Below are 18,606 nucleotides of genomic sequence, written 5' to 3' on the forward strand. Positions count from 1 at the left end.
CTGCCGAGAAGAGAGAACAATCCAAAACCTGGACCCTCCATACTTTTTCTGCTGCTGGAGGAACCCCCAAACATATTTTGTAGCAAGCCACACTCAACCTCCGAACAGCTCCCGAAGGTTTGCTGGAAAATTCTCACTTGCTCCCACCTAGACCTCAGACCCATTTCTGGAGTTCATGCAATAATAATAATAATGATAATAATAATAATAATAATAATAAAGCAGCTGATTCTTATCCAGCCTTTATTCTGGGCCAGGCCGGTTCTCAGCCTGAAATTGCCTCACCTGGTTTAAGCCTCACACCCGCCCATAGGATATGCACTATTAATACCTTCGTTTTAGGCGTGAAGAAGCCATGGCTCAGCGAGGTTAAGCAACCGGCCGAGGGCGCACAGCCCAGAAGCGGCACTGTCTTTCTTGGATTTTGATTTTGTGTTTTCAGTGTGCCCCGGGGTTGAGTGGGGGTTGGGGGTGGGGGGGGGGGAATCCGTGAGCTAAGCTTGGAGAAGGAGGAAGGTGGAAGGGGTTTAGAGGAAGACGAGCCGGCCGGAAGGGATGGGGGAATCGAATCGCCTGGGTCGCAGACCCCCGCGGCTGGCACACGTGGGTACCGCGGGATCTGGCAGCTCCAGGGGTGGGAGCCAGCGTCCGTGCCCTGGGGGCTCCGCAGTCGCGGGGTGGGGCGCCTGGGGGACCAGCTCAGCCTTACCTGTCTCAGCGCTCATCTGGTGGTCAACCTGGAGGTGTTGGCTGCGGCGTACCAAACCTTTCTGGGCCCCCATCACACGCCCCACCCAGGGTGGGGGGGTGGGGCGCCCAGGACCGGCCGGACCTGTGTGGCCCGGGGCCCGGGTTGCCTGGGGAGCCCGTCACCTCGAGAAGGCAGGCTCTTCCGGGGCTGGGACAGCTGTGGGCGGCAGGATGCCACGATGCCTGCAAACTCATAAATACCGCCGCCGCACGGGTGGCCAGAGACGCGCGTGCGGGCAGCTGGCGCCCCCGAGGGTGAGCCGGGGACCGGGAGGGCGTCCCCCGCTCCAGCTCCCGGCGTCCGGGCTGACTGACGGTCCTGGCCCGGCTGTGCCCCGGCAGGTCCTGGGGGAGCTGGAGAGCGAACGGGAGCCGGCCAGAAGGGGCTGGGGAGAAGGGGGGTGGGTATGCAGGTGCAGCGCCGGGGGCGGGATTGGGGTCACCGAGGCAGGATGGGATGCTGGGGAGAGGGCAGAGAGGGCTGGGGTCGCCTCCGGGAGGGTGGAATTCCGGGGGGGATCTGGGGTTGGAGTGGGGGGTTGGGGTCACTAACACCAAAATGGAAGGCTGGAGGACCAAATAGGGAGCGACGAGGTCTGAGAGCCGAGTGCAATGCTAGGGGTGGAGGTAAAAAGGTGAAAAAGCTGCGGTGGCTGAGAGCAGGCGGAGTGCTGGTTACGGGGTTGCCAAGGGCAACTTGCTACCCCGAGCCCCCACCCCACTCCCAAACCTGTCACCGAGAGCGAGCTGCGCTTAACGGCAGGAGCTCTGGGGCCGGGACCCCTGGGTTCCAGTCCCGGCTCCATCACATCCCCAGCTGTGCACTGAATCACTGTTGCTCATTTCCCTCCTGGGTGACACAGGGGACACCCGGTGACACGGGGATCATCACAGTAGCCACCACACATAGGAATGTTGTGAGGCGCCCGTGACTTAATGTATGCAAAGTGCCTAGCACACAGCGAGTCTCGGGACGTCGGGCGCTTGGTAATGATCAATACGCTTGTTTTCCCTGCAGCATCCGGATAACCGTCCTGCCTCCCTCCCCCCAGCATTGCCTGCGCTCCCTCCACTCTGCCTCCCAGGCTCTTCGCATGTTCCTGATCTTCGCGCTGTTCCGGAATCTGAGCTACTGTGGACCCCTCCCCTCCCCCATCTGTCCCTCACCGTCCCCTTACCATGCGCCTCCTTTGTCTCTGCTCGTCCTGCTGCTGTGTGCTCCTGTTTTTCTCCCTCGGAGTCCGAGGGGCCCCAGAGGCTCCCAGGGCCCCCCCTGAGCAAGTCCACCTGTCCTACCCGGGTAAGTTTCTGTGAGCACTTCCTGGGCATTTCCCCGGGAGGCCCCGTGGGTTGGGGGCTCCGGAATCCCATGCCAATTTGTTGTGGGACCTTGGGCTTGCCCTTCCTGAGCCTCGGTTGTCTGCCTCTGTTAAATGGGGTTCCAAGCAGTGTTTCCTCTGGCTGTGTGGGAAATGATTACCGTGTCCACCCGGTGGTAAGCATTCCCCAAAGGGGGCTGCTGTTGTCCCTGCCCGTTGTGTCCCCACAAAGCTGCCTCCTGATCCTTGATCTAGAGGCCGTGGTGCCCTGTGGCGGTAAGGCCTTGGACCCTGGAGCCTCTGTACCCAAACTTCCCGGGTTTTAATCCCAGTGTAAGTAGTTTAATCGTACTTACCTGCTGTGTGACCATGGGCCAGTGACTTAACCTCTCTGGTCTCAGCGTCCTCATCTGGACAATGGGAAAATGTTAGTGTGACCTCACGGCGAGGAGTAAATGAGATATTACCTGTGAAGGGGCAAAGCGGAGCTTGGCCTGTGTGCATCCATGCCTCTCCCACATTTTTGTCTCAGGGCCCCTTGGCACAGCTAAAAATTATTGAGAACCTCAAAGACCTTTGGTTTATGTGAGTTATAGCCAGATATTTGCATCTTAGAAACTAAAACTGAGGCATTTACAAACTTTAAGTCATTTAACGTGAACACTCATAAATCTGCTCTGCATTAGGTAAATGGCATTTTTCATGAGATGTTACTATGCAAAAGAAAAATTTCATGAGAAGAGCAGCACTGGTTTACATCTTTCTAAGCCTCTTTAATGTCTGGCTTCATAGGAGACAGCCAGATTCTCCCCACATCTGCTTCTGCTGCTGTTGCAATAGGTTGCTTTGGATGATACCTAGGAAGAAAATTTGGTTTCTCACGGGCACTTGGTTGAAACAGGGAGGAGGCTTTTTTCATTATTATTTTTTTAATGTTTTATTTTATTTTTGAGAGAAAGAGAGAGAGAGAGAGAGAGAGAAAGAGAGAGACAGAGCATGAGCAGGGGAGGGGCAGAGAGAATAGGAGACACAGAATCTGAAGCAGGCTCCAGGCTCTGAGCTGGCAGCACAGAGCCCTCTGTGGGGCTTGAACTCACGAGAGCTGAGATCATGACCGATGCTGACTGAGCCACCCAGGCGCCCCTGGGGAGCAGGCTTTTAAAAGGAGTTTCAAATTATTGTGCCCATAGCTTTTCGATCCTGCACCAAATCTCAGCACACAGCCCTGTCTGTCTTTCAAATAATTTTAGCTTTTTATTTTGCAATAATTTTAGACTTATGGAAGAGTTGCAGAGAGAGTGCAGAGTTCCTGTACCCCCTTCACCCAGCTTCCCCAAATGTCAATGTCTTATGTACCCATGGTACCGTTGTCAAGGCTAAGAAATTAACATTGGCATCAAAGCACTAACTGAACTATGGACTTCACCCATCTTTCCACTAATGTCTTCATTCTAATCCAGGATCCAACCCACGACTCCACACTGCTTCTGACTCTATGTCTCTAACCTCCTCTCTGTAACAGCTCCTGAGTCTTTCCTTGTTGGTTTTTTGTTTGTTTGTTTGTTTGTTTTAAAAAAAAATTTTTTTAACGTTTATTTTTGAGACAGAGAGAGACAGAGCATGAACGGGGGAGGGGCAGAGAGAGAAAGAGACACAGAATCGGAAGCAGGCTCCAGGCTCTGAGCCATCAGCCCAGAGCCGGACTCGGGGCTCGAACTCATGGACCGCGAGATCGTGACCTCAGCTGAAGTCGGACGCTTAACCGACTGAGCCACCCAGGCGCCCCTGTTTGTTTGTTTTTTTAATGTCCTTGACACTTGAGGAAGAGCGTGGCCTAAAGGTTAGTTGCAATGTAGAACCTGAAACTCACAAACACACTGCTTTGGCGTTTGTTGACCAACTGACCCAGGACAAGGCACTTTGCCTGGAAGCCTCTGTAAAATGGAGCAATGATAAAACCCATCTCATGGTGCTGCTGTGGAAATCCAGTGGGATGACAGCTGTCCCTTGTTTGGCCTGCACAGTAACAAGAGCAAATACACTCTTACTAAGTCCCTCAGATAGATAACTCACTTCACCTCAAATTGGATCTTATGCTGTAGGTGCTATTGGTACTCCCATTTTATAGGAGCAGAAACTGAGGCTCGTGGAGGTGAGGGGTCTGACCGTGGGTCACGCAGTCTGGAATTTGAACGCAGGCAGGCTGGCTCAAGAGCCTAAGATATTTGTTTGAAAACTTTAACTTGTACTCATTACAAAAAATTTTTAAAATATATTTATTTATTTTCGACAGACAGAGCGCAAGCGGGGGAGGGGCAGAGAGAAAAGGAGACACAGAATCCAAAGCAGGCTCCAGGCTCTGAGCTGTCAGCACAGAGCCCGACGCAGGGCTCGAACTCACAAACCGTGAGTTCATGACCTGAGTTGAAGTCAGAGGCTTAACCGACTGAGCCACCCAGGCGCCCCCCCCCTCCCCTGCTTGTACTAATTTTAGATTTAACAGAAAATTAGAGTTTCCTTCTCCCCCGGTTTCTCCTAGTGTTATGTTAGCGTCTTACATAATTACGGTCTGATTATTAAGCCGGGAGGTTAACATCGGTACAATACCATTAACTGAACGAGAGACCCTGTTCATATGTCAGCACTTTTTCCACTCGGTTATTTTGTCATTCAGCATTTAGTTGTTCTCCTTAGTCATCTCCAACCTGCCAGTTGCAAAGTCTTTCCTTGTCTTTCGTGCCCTCGACATTATTTAGCACTGAGCAGTTATTTTGTAGGGTAGCCCTCATTTGGGGCTGGTCAGGTATTTTCTCAAGATTAGGATGAAGTTATGTGTTTTTCTGGCAAGACTATCACCGCTGCGATGTTGTGTCTTTCCCGGTGCCTGTTATCAGAGAGTTCATGATGCTGACACAGTTTATGGCTGTTACTGAGGCTGTTATCCTTCACCGCCTGGTTACAGGGGTGCGTGCTGGGTTTCTCCAGGGCAGGATTTTTATTCTTCCCTTTGTGGTTAATGAGTATCTTGGGGGAGATTCCTTGAGACCATGCAAATGAATGTTTCTCTTGAAACTTCCTCCAGCCAATTTTGGCAGCTGTCAGTGGATCTTGCCTGCAACAATTGTTAGGTGGTGTTTGCCTAATTGTGACTTTGTAACTTTCTAATTCCCTGTCTCCATCTAACGAAACCTTTCTGTAGGGAGAGCTGTTCCTTCCCCCCTTCATCCATCCATCCATCCATCCATCCATCCATCCATCCATCTATCCATTCATTCATTCTTTTATGTCAGTATAGACTTACAGATACCCACTATTCCATCGGTTAAATATATAGTACTATTGTTATTTACTTTGTGGCTCAAACTGTCTCGGATTTAGTCTTCTGGATTTCTTTCAGATTGGCTTCTGTGTTCTTTCAACAAACCCCCATCATTTTGGGAGCACTTCCACTTTTTCTGGGATCATAGGTTATTCCAGGCTTATCTTGTATATTTCCTGCCCCATCTTTGGAATCAACCGCTTATCCAAGGAGCCCCAGTTTCTTTCACTGGAGAATGGGTATTTAGAAACTAAGATCTGAGCACTCGGTGTGCTCGCGGCTACCGAGGTATCATTGCTTCTAGGCCCTTTCACGAACAGAGCTAGGCAACATGTGTGTGTTACACGCGTATGCACACATCTCTATTTTCGCGTCTATCTGTGTGTATACGCTACATACCATGAGATCATGCTGATACCTCTGATTCTATTTTTTTTTTTAACATTTATTTATTTTTGAGACAGAGAGAGACAGAGCATGAACTGGGGAGGGTCAGAGAGAGGGAGACACAGAATCTGAAACAGGCTCCAGGCTCTGAGCTGTCAGCACGGAGCCTGATGCGGGGCTCAAACTTGCGAACCGCGAGATCATGACCTGAGCCGAAGTCGGCCGCTTAACCGACTGAGCCACCCAGGCGCCCCTGATACCTCTGATTCTAAATCAAGGATTTATTTTGGCCGTTTTCTTTCCTTGTTTGTAATTTCTCTCACCAGCATTGAGAAACCTACCTTCCACTTCTACAACATGCTTACTTATTTGCTCCACGCGAGTATGGGCATAAAGCGGTTCCGGAGAACATTTAGTAGGTGACAACGTGTGTGTGGTCCTTTTCCTCTGTAGTCCTTTTATTTTTTATTTTTCTGAAAGGAGAGAGGTTTTGGGTTTTTTTTTTAAGGTTTATTTTATTTATTTTGAGAGAGACAGAGACAACGTGGGTCAGAGAGGGGCAGAGAGAGAGGGAGATGGAGAATCCCAAGCAGGCTCTGCGCTGTGGGCACGGAGCCCGCTTTGGGGCTCCAATCCATGAAACCTCGAGATCATGACTTGAGCCGAAACCAAGAGTCGGACGCGTGACCGACTAAGCCATCCAGGCGCCCCTCTGTCGTCTTTTTAAAAACATTTTTTTATTACTGAAGTATAAGTTGACATCCAACGTTATATTAGTTGCAGGTGTAAAACATAGTGATTGGACAATTCTATACACTACTCAGTGTTCACCACGGTAAGTGTAGTCGCCATCTGTCACCATACAATGTTATTACGATATAATTGACTATATTCCCTGTGCTGTACTGTTTTCATCTCGGTGACTTATTTATTTTATCACTGGAGGTTTGTACCTTTTCTCTATAGTCTCTCAGTGTCCGGTCGAGACCTAGTTCCCGTGGTTACCCACCCCTTCGGTGTGGCTACTTTATTCACTTAAAAAAATTTTTTTAATGTTTATTTATTTTTGAGAGACAGAGCGTGAGTGGGGGAGGGGCAGAGAGAGAGAGAGGAAGACCCAGAATCTGAAGCAGTTCCAGGCTCTGAGCTGTCAGCACAGAGCCCAACGGGGCGCCCGAACCCACAAACCGGGAGATCATGACCTGAACTGAAATCAAAAGTCGGGCACTTAACTGACTGAGCCACCCAGGCGCCTCACCCCTGTTCACTTTTTAAATATAGTTACCTCCATTGGTCGGTATTTATATTCCATACTGGCTTCTCCCCACATCCTGGGTGGCTTTAATTGTTAGTTTATTTGGGGAGTGCGTGAAGGAAATTTGAAGCGGGACTATAATTCTAAGAGTCTTAGAATTATAGACTTTCCTGCTCGGTTCCTGGTCTTTCCTGCTCGGTTCCTGTCCCCCCCTTTTCTACCCCATCCACCCCATGTAAGTAACCCATCTATTTCCTTTCTGCTGTATCCTTCCTGTATTTCTTTGGTAGAAACCAGTAGATAACTTGTGTATATCCTCTTACATGAAGAGTAGCTGACTATAGGCACAAATAAGGGAGGGGCAGAGAGAGAGAGGGAGACACAGAATCCCAAGCAGGCTCCAGGCTCCGAGCTGTCAGCACAGAACCGGGCGCAGGGCTTGAACTCACCAACCGCGAGATCATGACCTGAGCCAAAGGCGGACGCTTAACTGAGCCACCCAGGTGCCCTGACATTTAAGAATTTTGAACTGTCACTTAAAAGTTTGGATCTCTGGGGTGCTGAACAGGGTGGTTCAGCCTGTTAAGGGGCCAGCTCTTGATTTCGGCGCAGGCCGTGATCTCACAGTTCGTGGGATTGAGCCCCGCATCCCGCTCTGCGCTAAAGCATGGAAAACCACCACATAGAGACTTAGTCTAGAAGTTGACAGATTTCGTGGCACTGGGCCCACATGGTGGCTGTCACCAGAGCCAGCGATGGCCGCCCCTTTGAGATAGGGCAGGGTCTACAGTTGGCCACACACACCATAACTCCTTGCTGCCTTATTCCTTCCAGCTGGCCCTTGTCTCCGTTTATATTACCCAGCAGGCTTCTAGACATCTAAATTTATAACCCCCAAATAATATCAGGTATGGGGGTGCCTGGTGACATTGGGGAGCCTACTTGGGATTCTCTCTCTCTCTGCCCCTCCCCAGCTCGCGCTCTCTCACTCTCTCTCTCAAATAAATTAAAAAAAAAATTTTTTTTTAAATCATGCATGTAAAGTGGCACAAGGTCTGCACAGAGTGAATAATGATATTAGTAATGTAATCCCAGCTGCACTGTTGCAGGCGCTTTACTCGTATTTACTCACCTAAGCCTCATCAAAACCCTGTAGAGTAGATATTATTGTCATTCTACCTTACAGATGAGGAAACGGGCTCAGAGAGGTGAAGCGACTTGCTCAGGGAAGCACAGCTTAGAAACGGCAGAGCCGGGATTGAACTTGGGGAGCTCCGGAACTGTGTCCCTTGACTCCTCGGTGTTCAGGAGCTCTTAGTTATTGGCCCTCGCTCTCGGTGCATCCTTCCCTTCCCCCCTCTGAGCGCCCCCCCCCCCCCCCCCAGGCCTCACCGCCCAGCCCCACTCTGTTCCTCTCTCTCCCCAGGTGAGCCAGGCTCCATGACGGTAACCTGGACCACGTGGGTCCCCACCCACTCTGAAGTGCAGTTCGGCCTACAGTTGACGGGGCCCCTGCCCCTCCGGGCCCAGGGCACCTTCAGCCCCTTCGTGGATGGGGGCGTGCTCCGGCGGAAGTTCTATATACACCGAGTCACGCTGCGGGGGCTGCTGCCGGGGGTCCAGTACGGTGAGAGGGGCCCCGGACCCAAGTGTTGAAGGGAGCAGGAAGAGGAGTGCGGTGTAGACTAGAAGCTACTACCACCAGCAGGGGGCTCGGGCTGGGCTGGCAACTGCTCTGTTTACCTGGACCCCATTGTAGGAGACCTTGAAGATGAAAATGGAAGGCGCTGGGGTCCAGGGCCGGGTGGACCAGAGGCACGGGTCAGAACCCTTCGATCCCCCACCGCCTCCCCCCACCAGCTGAAGGTGGATGGCGGTGGAGGAGACGGCCGGGGGTGCCCCTCGCTGACCACGACCTTTCCCTTTCCCTCAGTTTACCGCTGCGGCAGTTCTCGGGGCTGGAGCCGTCGGTTCCGCTTCAGGGCCCTGAAGAACGGTCCCCACTGGAGTCCCCGCCTGGCTGTGTTTGGGGACCTGGGGGCTGACAACCCGAAGGCCTTACCCCGGCTGCGCAGGGACACCCAGCAGGGCATGTACGATGCTGTTCTCCATGTGGGTGAGGCATCGGCAAGGGTGCGCCCAGAGGTGTGGGGTGGGGCGTGGGTGGGAGGACTGTTGAGGGGACCTGGCCGGGGCCAGTGTGGTTCTGAAGGGACCGGGGATGCGCCTGACCTTGGCGATGGTGTCTATGGTTAACCAGAACGCCCGGGTGAGAATCCCAGCTCCCAACACGTAGAGCGTTGCTTTTGTCCTCTGCGTTACTCCCCTGTGACAGCTGAGACTGGGTCAGAATTCACGGGACTGTCGTCATGACTAAATAGTTGACATTGCCCAGCATGCTGTAAGTGCTACATGTTCATTGTCATTATCATTGCTACTGTGGTTTCAAGGGACAGGGAAACAGATGGGAGATGGAGATTGGGGCTGATAAGGTTCAAGGCCGCAGACTCTGGAATCAGACTCTCGGGGCTTGATTCCTGGGTCTTTACTAGCCAGCCTTGTGACCTTGCACGGGCCCCCTGGGCCTCAGTTTCCCCGTTTGAAGTGAGGTCATAATAATATCCACCTCAGAGGGTGTATTGAAGATTCAGGTGATCAAGAATGTGAAGCATTTGGAACTGTGCCTGGTACGAAACCAGTATCAGACCGTGTCGCTCTTAACATCGTTGTCCTGGGAGGGGACAAGAGGGCGGGCAAAGATGTGGGCCGGTGTAATCAGAGCACAGGAGACCAGCACGGTCCTGCGGGGGGGCGCTCAGACCAGAGGTTCGGGAAACAGTCCCAAGGGCACATGTGGGTGGGTGTGAGGTAGGGATCGGAGAACCGGGATGGCTCCGAGCCAGAGTGACAGCCGACTGAGCAGCTGTCTCAGTCCTGGCAGAAGGAGAGCCGGAGAGCCGGGCCTGGGTCCTCACTCTCTCCCCGCCCGCCCCTCAGGAGACTTTGCCTACAACATGGATCAGGACAACGCTCGCGTCGGCGACAAGTTCATGCGGCTCATCGAACCTGTGGCCGCCAGTCTGCCCTACATGACCTGCCCTGGGAATCACGAAGAGCGCTAGTGAGGGCCGCGGGCTTCAGGGTGGGCGGGGGCCTGAGCGGTGAAAACGGATGTGTCCTTCTTAGTAGTGTCTCACCTTAGTCCCTCGTGCTGCAGCTGCTGATTGGTGGAGATAAGGGCTAGGCTGGGAGCCAGACCCAGCCTGGAAGTGGGGAGGTGGGGGTGGGACCGGAGAACCCAGAGTCTCTTCCCACCCCTTTATTTCCTTTTATCCAGCAACTTCTCTCACTACAAGGCTCGCTTCAGCATGCCGGGGAACAACCAAGGCCTGTGGTACAGGTAATCTGGGGGGCCTGGGGGACTGGCTTCCCTCCCCCGAAGGGCGGGAGATGCAGAGGAGACCCCGCCTTCGACCCATGCCCTTTGACCCCTCCAGCTGGGATCTGGGCCCCGCGCACATCATCTCCTTCTCCACCGAAGTGTATTTCTTCCTCAATTATGGCCACCACCTCGTAGAGAGACAGTTCCACTGGCTGGAGAGCGACCTCCAGGTAACCTGGCTGGAGGTCCCCTCTCATCCCCTGACCAGCCTGCCCTCCCCTCCCCTCTCCCTGCCTCTCTCACTCTGGGCCCTTCTCTCCAGAAAGCCAATAAGAACCGGGCGGCCCGGCCGTGGATCATCACCATGGGCCACCGGCCCATGTACTGTTCCAATGCAGACTTGGACGACTGTACGTGGCACGAAAGCAAGGTGGGGACCCCCTCCCCGGGGGCGGGGTGCCGAGCGCCACGTGGGGGGCCGGCCCGATTCACCACTCACCCCCTCTGTCGCCCTGCCCAGGTTCGCAAAGGCCTCCTTGGCAAGTTGTATGGGTTGGAGGACCTTTTCTACAAACACGGTGAGTGACCCGGGGGAGTTCCCCGCCCCCTGATCTCTCCAGGGTCAAGGGGCTTGACCCCCACTTTTTCTGTCTCAGGGGTCGACCTGCAGCTGTGGGCTCACGAGCACTCGTACGAACGGCTGTGGCCCATTTACGACTACCAGGTGAGGCTCAAGGAGGGCCAAGGGCCCGTGTGGCTGGTGTCGGTGGACCCCTGGACGCCCCGGGGTGTGGCCTGTTGTGACGTGCCTCTCCTCCTCGCTCCCTCCTCCAGGTGTTTAATGGCAGCCGAGAGATGCCGTATACCAACCCCCGAGGCCCCGTCCACATCATCACTGGATCTGCTGTGAGCAGGGCGGGAAGGGGGCGCCTTCTGCTTCTGGCCTCTTGACTTTCATCGCCTCTTGTACTGGCCTCGGTGCCACGTGCTTTGTATAGTCACCGTCACCAACTCTCAACCCGAGAGTGTAGGTGCCCCTAGTAGCATGCCCATTGTACAGATGGGGAAACAGAGGCACAGGCAATCAGATGCTCGTTCAGTAGTGGGTTCCCTAAGTGGCAGGGGTTGCCCCGGTCACCGGATCATCCAGAGGCACCGGGCTTATTATTATCCTCATCGCACCTGAACTCCAGACTAGTCCCATTTCCCCGAACTTCTCACTAACGACCGCCCCCTGTTCCGGGATCCCACACTGTGTCCAGTATCTTGTGTCTCCTGAGTCTTGTCCCATCGGTGACGGTTCCTCCGTCTTTCGTTGTCGTTCATCCTTCACGTTTTGGAAGACTCCCGGCCAGTTGTCTGGCAGAATGGCCCTTGGGTCTGGGCATGTCTGATGCTGAGCCTCGGGTTATGCATTCGGGGCAAGACAGTGCCGGGACGTCACCCAGAAGTGATGGTGTGACCGGGGGTGACGTGCCGTCTGCGTGTCTCATTCCTGGGGGTGTTTCTCTGCGTCACCTGGTGAAGGAGGTGTCTGCTGGGTTCCTCCACCGTGAATGTATTATGGCTCCCTTTCTAATTAACAAGTGTCTTCAGGGAGATACTTTGCCGCCATGCAAATATCCCGTCTGTCCTCAAGCTTTCACCCACTGAGTGTTGAATCCCTTGGCGGGTCTTGCCAGCAAGAATTATCACTGTGGTGTTCTAATGGGGAGCTTCTATTTCCCGCGTTCCTCCTAGATTTATTAATTAGAAGCCTCCCATGAGCAAAAGTTGTCCCTTCTGTTCCATTTATGTAGTTAGTTATTGATTTATACCAGTCTGGACTCACGGGTAATGATTCTATCCTGTGGGCGATAGTCTGATACGACCACTATTACCTTACTGCTCCTGTTTGGGCCACTGGGAAGGCTTCTGGTCAGGTGCTGTGTTTTTTTCCCACGTGCCCCTGTCATTTGGTGAGCACTTCCTTATTTTTTGGCGCTCCAAGGTGCTCCAGGATCATCTTGTGTTTTCCTGCCCCCCGCCCTCTGCCTTGCAATCACTCATTTCTGCAAGGAGAGAGGGCTTGTTTTTTAAGCCGGTTCTTACAAATCAGGACGATCAAAGTAAGAACCACTTGTGACAAAAATTCAAACAGTTCAGGGGGCAGGAGGTGAACGCCAGCCCTCCACACCCCTTCGTAGTCCTACTCTGTTGTTCTGGCTCTTGGATGGCATTTTAGAATGTTCTCTGCATGTACAACGGAGTCATTGTCTTGATAGAGATGTGTTACTGTACTGCCCACTTTTAAAAAACAACTTGGATCATGCTTCATACCCTAGGGGTTCTCAGCTTTGGTGCGCATACCATGGGGAAGTTTTAAAACTCCCATGTCTGGGCCCCACTCCACAACAAACACGAGAATCTTCGAGAAAGGGGCCCTGACATTGGCCCAGTGTTGGCCACCACCTGGAGCAGGAAATAGACTGTGGTCAGCACCAGAAGACTCCTCCTCCTACGTGATCACTGTTCTGAACTTTAATCAGCACAGATTGGTTTTTTTCTTTGATTTTAAATTTTGACATTCCTTCAGACTTCCAGAACAGTTGCAAAAATACAAAGACTTTCCATATCCCCTTTACCAACATTTCCCAGGTGTGAACATTTAGCTGCCTTTGTTGTAATCTCTACGTTATTTTATTTGTTGTAGTTATTATTCTATTATTAATGTTTTATAATTTTATCTTATTATATATAATTATTACTAATATATATTATTACTCCTGGAGAGATCATTTGGGACTCTGCCAATATCTGGCTATTCCTCAAACTTTCACCATTAGTTTCACGATCTACTGATGATTCTTGCTTCCATCTGTTATTACAGTGATGGCTGCTTCCATCCATTATTATAGTGATGGCTGCTTCCATCCGTTATTATAGTGATGGCTGCTTCCATTTGTTATTATAGTGATGGCTGCTTCCATTTGTTAATATAGTGATGGCTGCTTCCATTAGTTATTATAGTGATGGCTGCTTCCATCCATTATTATAGTGATGGCTGCTTCCATTTGTTATAGTGATGGCTGCTTCCATTAGTTATTATAGTGATGGCTGCTTCCATCCGTTATTATAGTGATGGCTGCTTCCATTAGTTATTATAGTGATGGCTGCTTCCATCCGTTATTATAGTGATGGCTGCTTCCATTAGTTATTACAATGATGGCGGTCCCTCATGGTCTCTGCTCATGTCGCCTGGTGTTCTGCTGCTTGTAGAGGATGAGCACACCCTCTCCCCCAGGCACTGGTGATTTAAAAAGCTCTCTTGGGGAGTCTGTTGTGCAGCCAGTGTTGAGACCCACCGGTTTTTATCTATTTTGCGTTTTCCCTTTTATTATACATCTTGGCCACCTTTCTGTAGAGCCCTGCTTTGTGATGGCTATGCTATAATTTATTTAACGGACCCCCACTGATGGGCATTTGGGTGACTTCCAGCTCAGGGCTTTTACAGAAAATGCTGCAGTGGGCAGTCTTTTCCAGCCATGCACTTTTCTAGAAGTCAGAGACCCAGGGCACAGGAAGCCTGGCTGGGTCAAAACCCTCAATGCTGAGCATCAGTGAGGTCAAGTCTTAACGGATTTTGCCCTCCTTGGGGGCAGGAGGGTCCTGGCCCGGGAGGTTGTTTCTGCTCCTTGCGGGTCCTCCACCCTCCCCAGCCCTGGGTCTGAATGATTCTGTCTGGCAGGGCTGTGAGGAGCGGCTGACCCCCTTCTCCCTCTTCCCGCGGCCCTGGAGCGCCTTGCGCGTGAAAGAGTACGGGTACACGCGGCTGCACATCCTCAATGGGAGCCACATCCACATCCAGCAGGTGTCCGACGACCAGGTCAGTGAGCAGTGGTCCAATCACCTCCCTGAGAAATCGGGCCTGGCGTGTTCTGGAGTCGAGTGGTTAAAAACAGGGACTTCGGGGGCGCCTGGGTGGCTCAGTCGGTTAAGCGGCCCACCTACTCTCAGGTCATGATCTCCCGCTTTGTGAGTTCGAGCCCACGTCGGTCTCTGTGCTGACAGCTCAGAGCCTGGAGCCTGCTTCGAGTTCTGTGTCCCCCCTCTCTCTGCTCCTGCCTTGCTCATCCTCTGTTTCTCTCTCTCTCTCTCTCAAAAAAAAAAAAAAAATGAACATTAAAAAATTAAAAAAACCAAAACCAAAACCAAACAAAAAACAAAAACACACGGACTCCAGAGCTGGAAATCCTGGGTTCAAATCCTGCCTCTGCTACTTACCAGCTGGATGACCTCGAGCAACTTATTTCAACTATTTGAGCCACAATTTTCCCATCTGTTAAAGGGGATGATAATAGTTGAATGACTTATGATAGAGAAGTGCTGAGAACAGTTTCCCAAACATGGTAAATTCCATAGATGTTTATCAACATGAAGCAGGGACTGAAAGAGGTGGGAAACCAATATGACATGTGGGTGGTTGAGACGCCTTAAGGTTAGATGCACCCAAATAATCACGGTTCACCACTTTTTGCCACTGTAATTTTAAAATAATAATTATGATGATGATTTATTGAGCACCTGTTGTATATCCGATGCTGTGCTAGATGCTTTCCATCTCGTAGTATTTGAATCACGAGAGCCATCACATGGGGGGGGGTTTCTTTCCATTTTACAGATGAGATAACTGAGGCTTAGAGACAGGAAATAATTTTCCAAGGGTCACACAGCTGGAGGGTGACAGAGCTGAGATATGACCCTAAAGACCATATTCTTTTCTTCTTCTTCTTCTTCTTTTCCCCCTCCCCCCTCCTCAACTATGTTCTTTTTATTATAAATAACTTCCATTTATTGAGCCCCACGCGCTCCGGGGGTAGGCTTATGTGTTATCCCATTCGGTTCTCCCAGTGTGTAGAATATGGGAGTTAAGACTCAGAGTTGGATAATGTGCTTACAGTCATGGAGAGAGAGCCGTTGCACTGGGATGTGAGTGAGGTTTGTCTGACTCTGGGGTTTGTGCTTATAATAATATCCTACACTTATGCAATCCTTGCCATGCTCTGGGGCCCCTTCAGAAACGTCCTTCGGGGTGCCTGGGCGGCTCAGTCGGTTGGGCATTGGCCTCTGGGTTTCAGCTCGGGTCATGATCTCACAGTTCATGGGTCTGAGCCTCAGGTCCGGCTCTGCACCGGCAGAGTGGATCCTGCTTAGGATTCTCTCTCTACCCCCCCCTCCCCTCCCCTACATGTGCACACACGCACTCTCCCTCAAAATACATAAACTTTTAAAAATATAAAAAATAAAAATTGGCGCCAAAAAAATAAATAAAAATAAAAATGATAAAAGTAAAAAATAAAAATAAATAAAAATAAATCATAAAAATAAGTAAAATGTAAAATAAATAAAAATAAAAAATAATAAAAGTAAAAATAAAATAAAAATAAAAAATAATAAAAGTAAATAAAAATAAATAAAAATAATATAATAATAAAAATAAGTAAATAAATAAAAATAATAAAAGTAAGTAAAAAATAATAAAAATAAAAATAAAACATAAATAAAACATAAATTTAAAAAGCCCTCTACAAATAATCTCATTTCATTCCTACAAGATCTATGATGTACGTCCTATTACTATCATGCCCACTTTTCAGATGAGGAAAACTGAGGTTCAGAGAGGGCTAGCAATTTGTCCGGTCTCACACAGCCCATTAAAGGTAGAGCTGGAATTTGAATCCAGGTCCCTGGCCCTGGAGTCTGAAGGTCCAGCTGTCATTACCTCCTTTGTTTCTGTCCCTTGCAGGACGGGAAGATTGTGGACGACGTCTGGGTGGTGAGACCCCTGCTTGGCCGGATGATGTACCTCTAGGCCCAGGGGCAGCCCTGGTCAGGAGCCCTGGGCCTTGCTGCCTTGGCTAGTGTGACCGGACGCTGCCCAGGCCCGGGTGGAGAGTCAGGGCGGGCCTTGTCTCCCAGCCCTTCTGAGGCCCCATGTGGGGTGGACACAGCCCTCGGGGAGCTGGGGCCGCTCTCCCCTCCTGGAGAGGTGGGGGTGCCCTCTGGCTGTAACGAGAGGGCAGGTGTACAGGAACCGAGTGAGGCGGGCGCTGGGCAGCCCTGCTCTCCTGCATAGCACTGACGGGGCGGGGCGCCCACGGGGCCTCTGGAATAAAGAGGCTCATCGCTGCGACTCTGCACTTCCGCTGGGGGTGCCCCCTGGCCCGTCTCCTCTCCCTCCCGCGCATCACCGCCCGGAGTCAGCAGGGTGGGCACGGCCGTCATGACACCACTCTCCGGCAGGTGGCGCTGGTGACTCTCTCCTGGGCGGGCCTTCCGGCCCAAGGCGTACCAACCGGTGTTGCCTCAGTTTCCCAGCCCAGCACTGCTTAATCCTGGAGGGGAGAAGTGTTAACACTCCTAGTGTTAGTGCTAGTCCGTGTAAGCCTCCAAGCTAGTGGTGCTTACACGGACCTGCCTGTTTTTTTCCCCTTTCCCCTTCCTCTTCTCCGCCCCCTCTGTCTCCCCCCCCCCCCCCCCCCGACGATTATTTACTGGGCGTCTACCCTCAAAGCAGGGAAGGGCCATGAGGGGGGACACTTGCAATTTTCACCAGGACAATCAGGGAGACCTCACTGAGAGGGTGACATTTGATCTGAAGGAGTCAGAGGGAGTAGCCACAGGACCAGAGTGTTCTGGGCAGAGGAACGGCCAGTGCAAAGGCCCTGAGACAGAAATGTGGCTGGCCCTGCCCGGGTGTCGACGTGGAAGTGGAGGCCGGGGCGGCTGGGGCAGAGTGAGTGAGGGGGAGAGAGGGGCAGAGAGGGGTGACAGGGAAAGATCAGAGGACTTTGTCCTCTATCCTATGTGCAGTGGAGCCACAGGAGGGCTCTGAGCTGGTGACAGACCTCCGACTCCGGGAATCCGAGGCCGAGCTGGGCTCCAGCCCCAGGGCTCAGGGCTTCCCTGAGGTAGCCCGTGGGTCCCCAGCTCTGCAGGCTCACTCGTCTTAATCGCTCTATGAGATGCACGGGCTCAGCTTTCTAAAACCAGCCCATCCCCCGGGTGACACTTTCTGGGGGGGTGGGTCTGTCTCCCCCACTGGACTGTCCATCCCGGGAGGGCGGTGCCCAGGGCTCTCCCCGGCATAGGCCAGCACAAGGTAGGTGCTTAATAAATATTTATTGCCTTACTGATGGCCACCATACGCCAGGCTCCGGCGGGGCGATGCCAGGGACACGCCGGGGACAGCAATGAATCCGCCCCCATCAGGCCCTGTAGGAGTTCACGGGTGAGCAGAGAAACACAGTTACCCAACGCCGGTGACAAACAATGAGGGAATGCCACAGAGGGGTGCACCCAGCCCGTGAAGTCACCCGCTGGACGGTCGTTGCCCTGAGCTGGTGCCCGTGTGGGCCTGGCCTGTTCCATCCCAGGCCTGGGGGAGGCTGTGAACGTACCTGGGCGGTGGGGTCCACAGAGAGCAAAGGCCCGGCACTGGGTTTGGATCTCAGCTCTGCCCCTTCCTGTGGGGTGTGAGGTCACCAGCCCACTCTGAACCTCTGTTTTCTCATCTGTCACAAAAGGAGGATCACACATTATGGGGTTGCCTTGGGATTAAATGAGTCTGAAAGCCTTGGTGTCGTGTTGTCCTTGACTCTTCTTTTTCTCACAGCCTTCATTTTTTGTTTAAGCAAGAGCGAGAGAGAGCGAGAGAGAGAGAGAGAGAGAGCAAGCGGGGGAAGGGCAGAGGGAAGGAGAGAGTCTCAAGCAGGCTCTGCACCATCAGCACCGAGCCCGATGCGGGGCTTGAACTCACGAACCGTGAGCTCATGACCTGAGCCGAGACCAAGAGTCAGATGTTTAACAGACTGAGCCACCCAGGCGCCTCTGTCATGTCCCACATTTAATTAGCTAGCGGGGCTCCTGGGTGGCTCAGTCGGTTGAGCGTCCCACTTCGGCTCCGGTCGTGATCTCGCGGTTTGTGAGTTCGAGCCCCGCATCCGGCCCAGCGCTGATGGTGCGGAGCCTGCGTGGGATGTTGTCTCTCCTTCTCTCTGCCCCTTTTCTGCTTGTTCTCTCTCTCTCTCTCTCTCTCTCTCTCTCTCTCTCAAAATAAGTAAATAAATTAAAAACTTAAAAAAAAACCCCACATGGCATCCCACTCCCTACCTCCCATCACCTTTCCCTGCTTTATTTGCCTTCAGATCACGTT

General features: G+C 52.1%; 1 protein-coding gene across 1 annotated transcript; it reads left to right on the plus strand.

Annotated features, from left to right (window-relative positions):
- Positions 1-1,929: 1,929 nt before the first annotated feature.
- Positions 1,930-16,263, plus strand: ACP7 (acid phosphatase 7, tartrate resistant (putative)). The gene is made up of 12 exons (XM_047836661.1): positions 1,930-2,050; positions 8,457-8,657; positions 8,964-9,146; positions 10,028-10,151; positions 10,368-10,430; positions 10,528-10,642; positions 10,735-10,842; positions 10,933-10,990; positions 11,069-11,136; positions 11,247-11,318; positions 14,140-14,277; positions 16,198-16,263. Exons 1-12 carry the CDS (start codon positions 1,930-1,932, stop codon positions 16,261-16,263), a joined length of 1,317 nt encoding a protein of 438 aa, XP_047692617.1.
- The last annotated feature ends 2,343 nt before the right edge of the window (positions 16,264-18,606 follow it).

The sequence above is a fragment of the Prionailurus viverrinus genome, chromosome E2, assembly GCF_022837055.1.
Source record: "Prionailurus viverrinus isolate Anna chromosome E2, UM_Priviv_1.0, whole genome shotgun sequence".
In the NCBI taxonomy this organism is placed as follows: domain Eukaryota; kingdom Metazoa; phylum Chordata; class Mammalia; order Carnivora; family Felidae; genus Prionailurus; species Prionailurus viverrinus.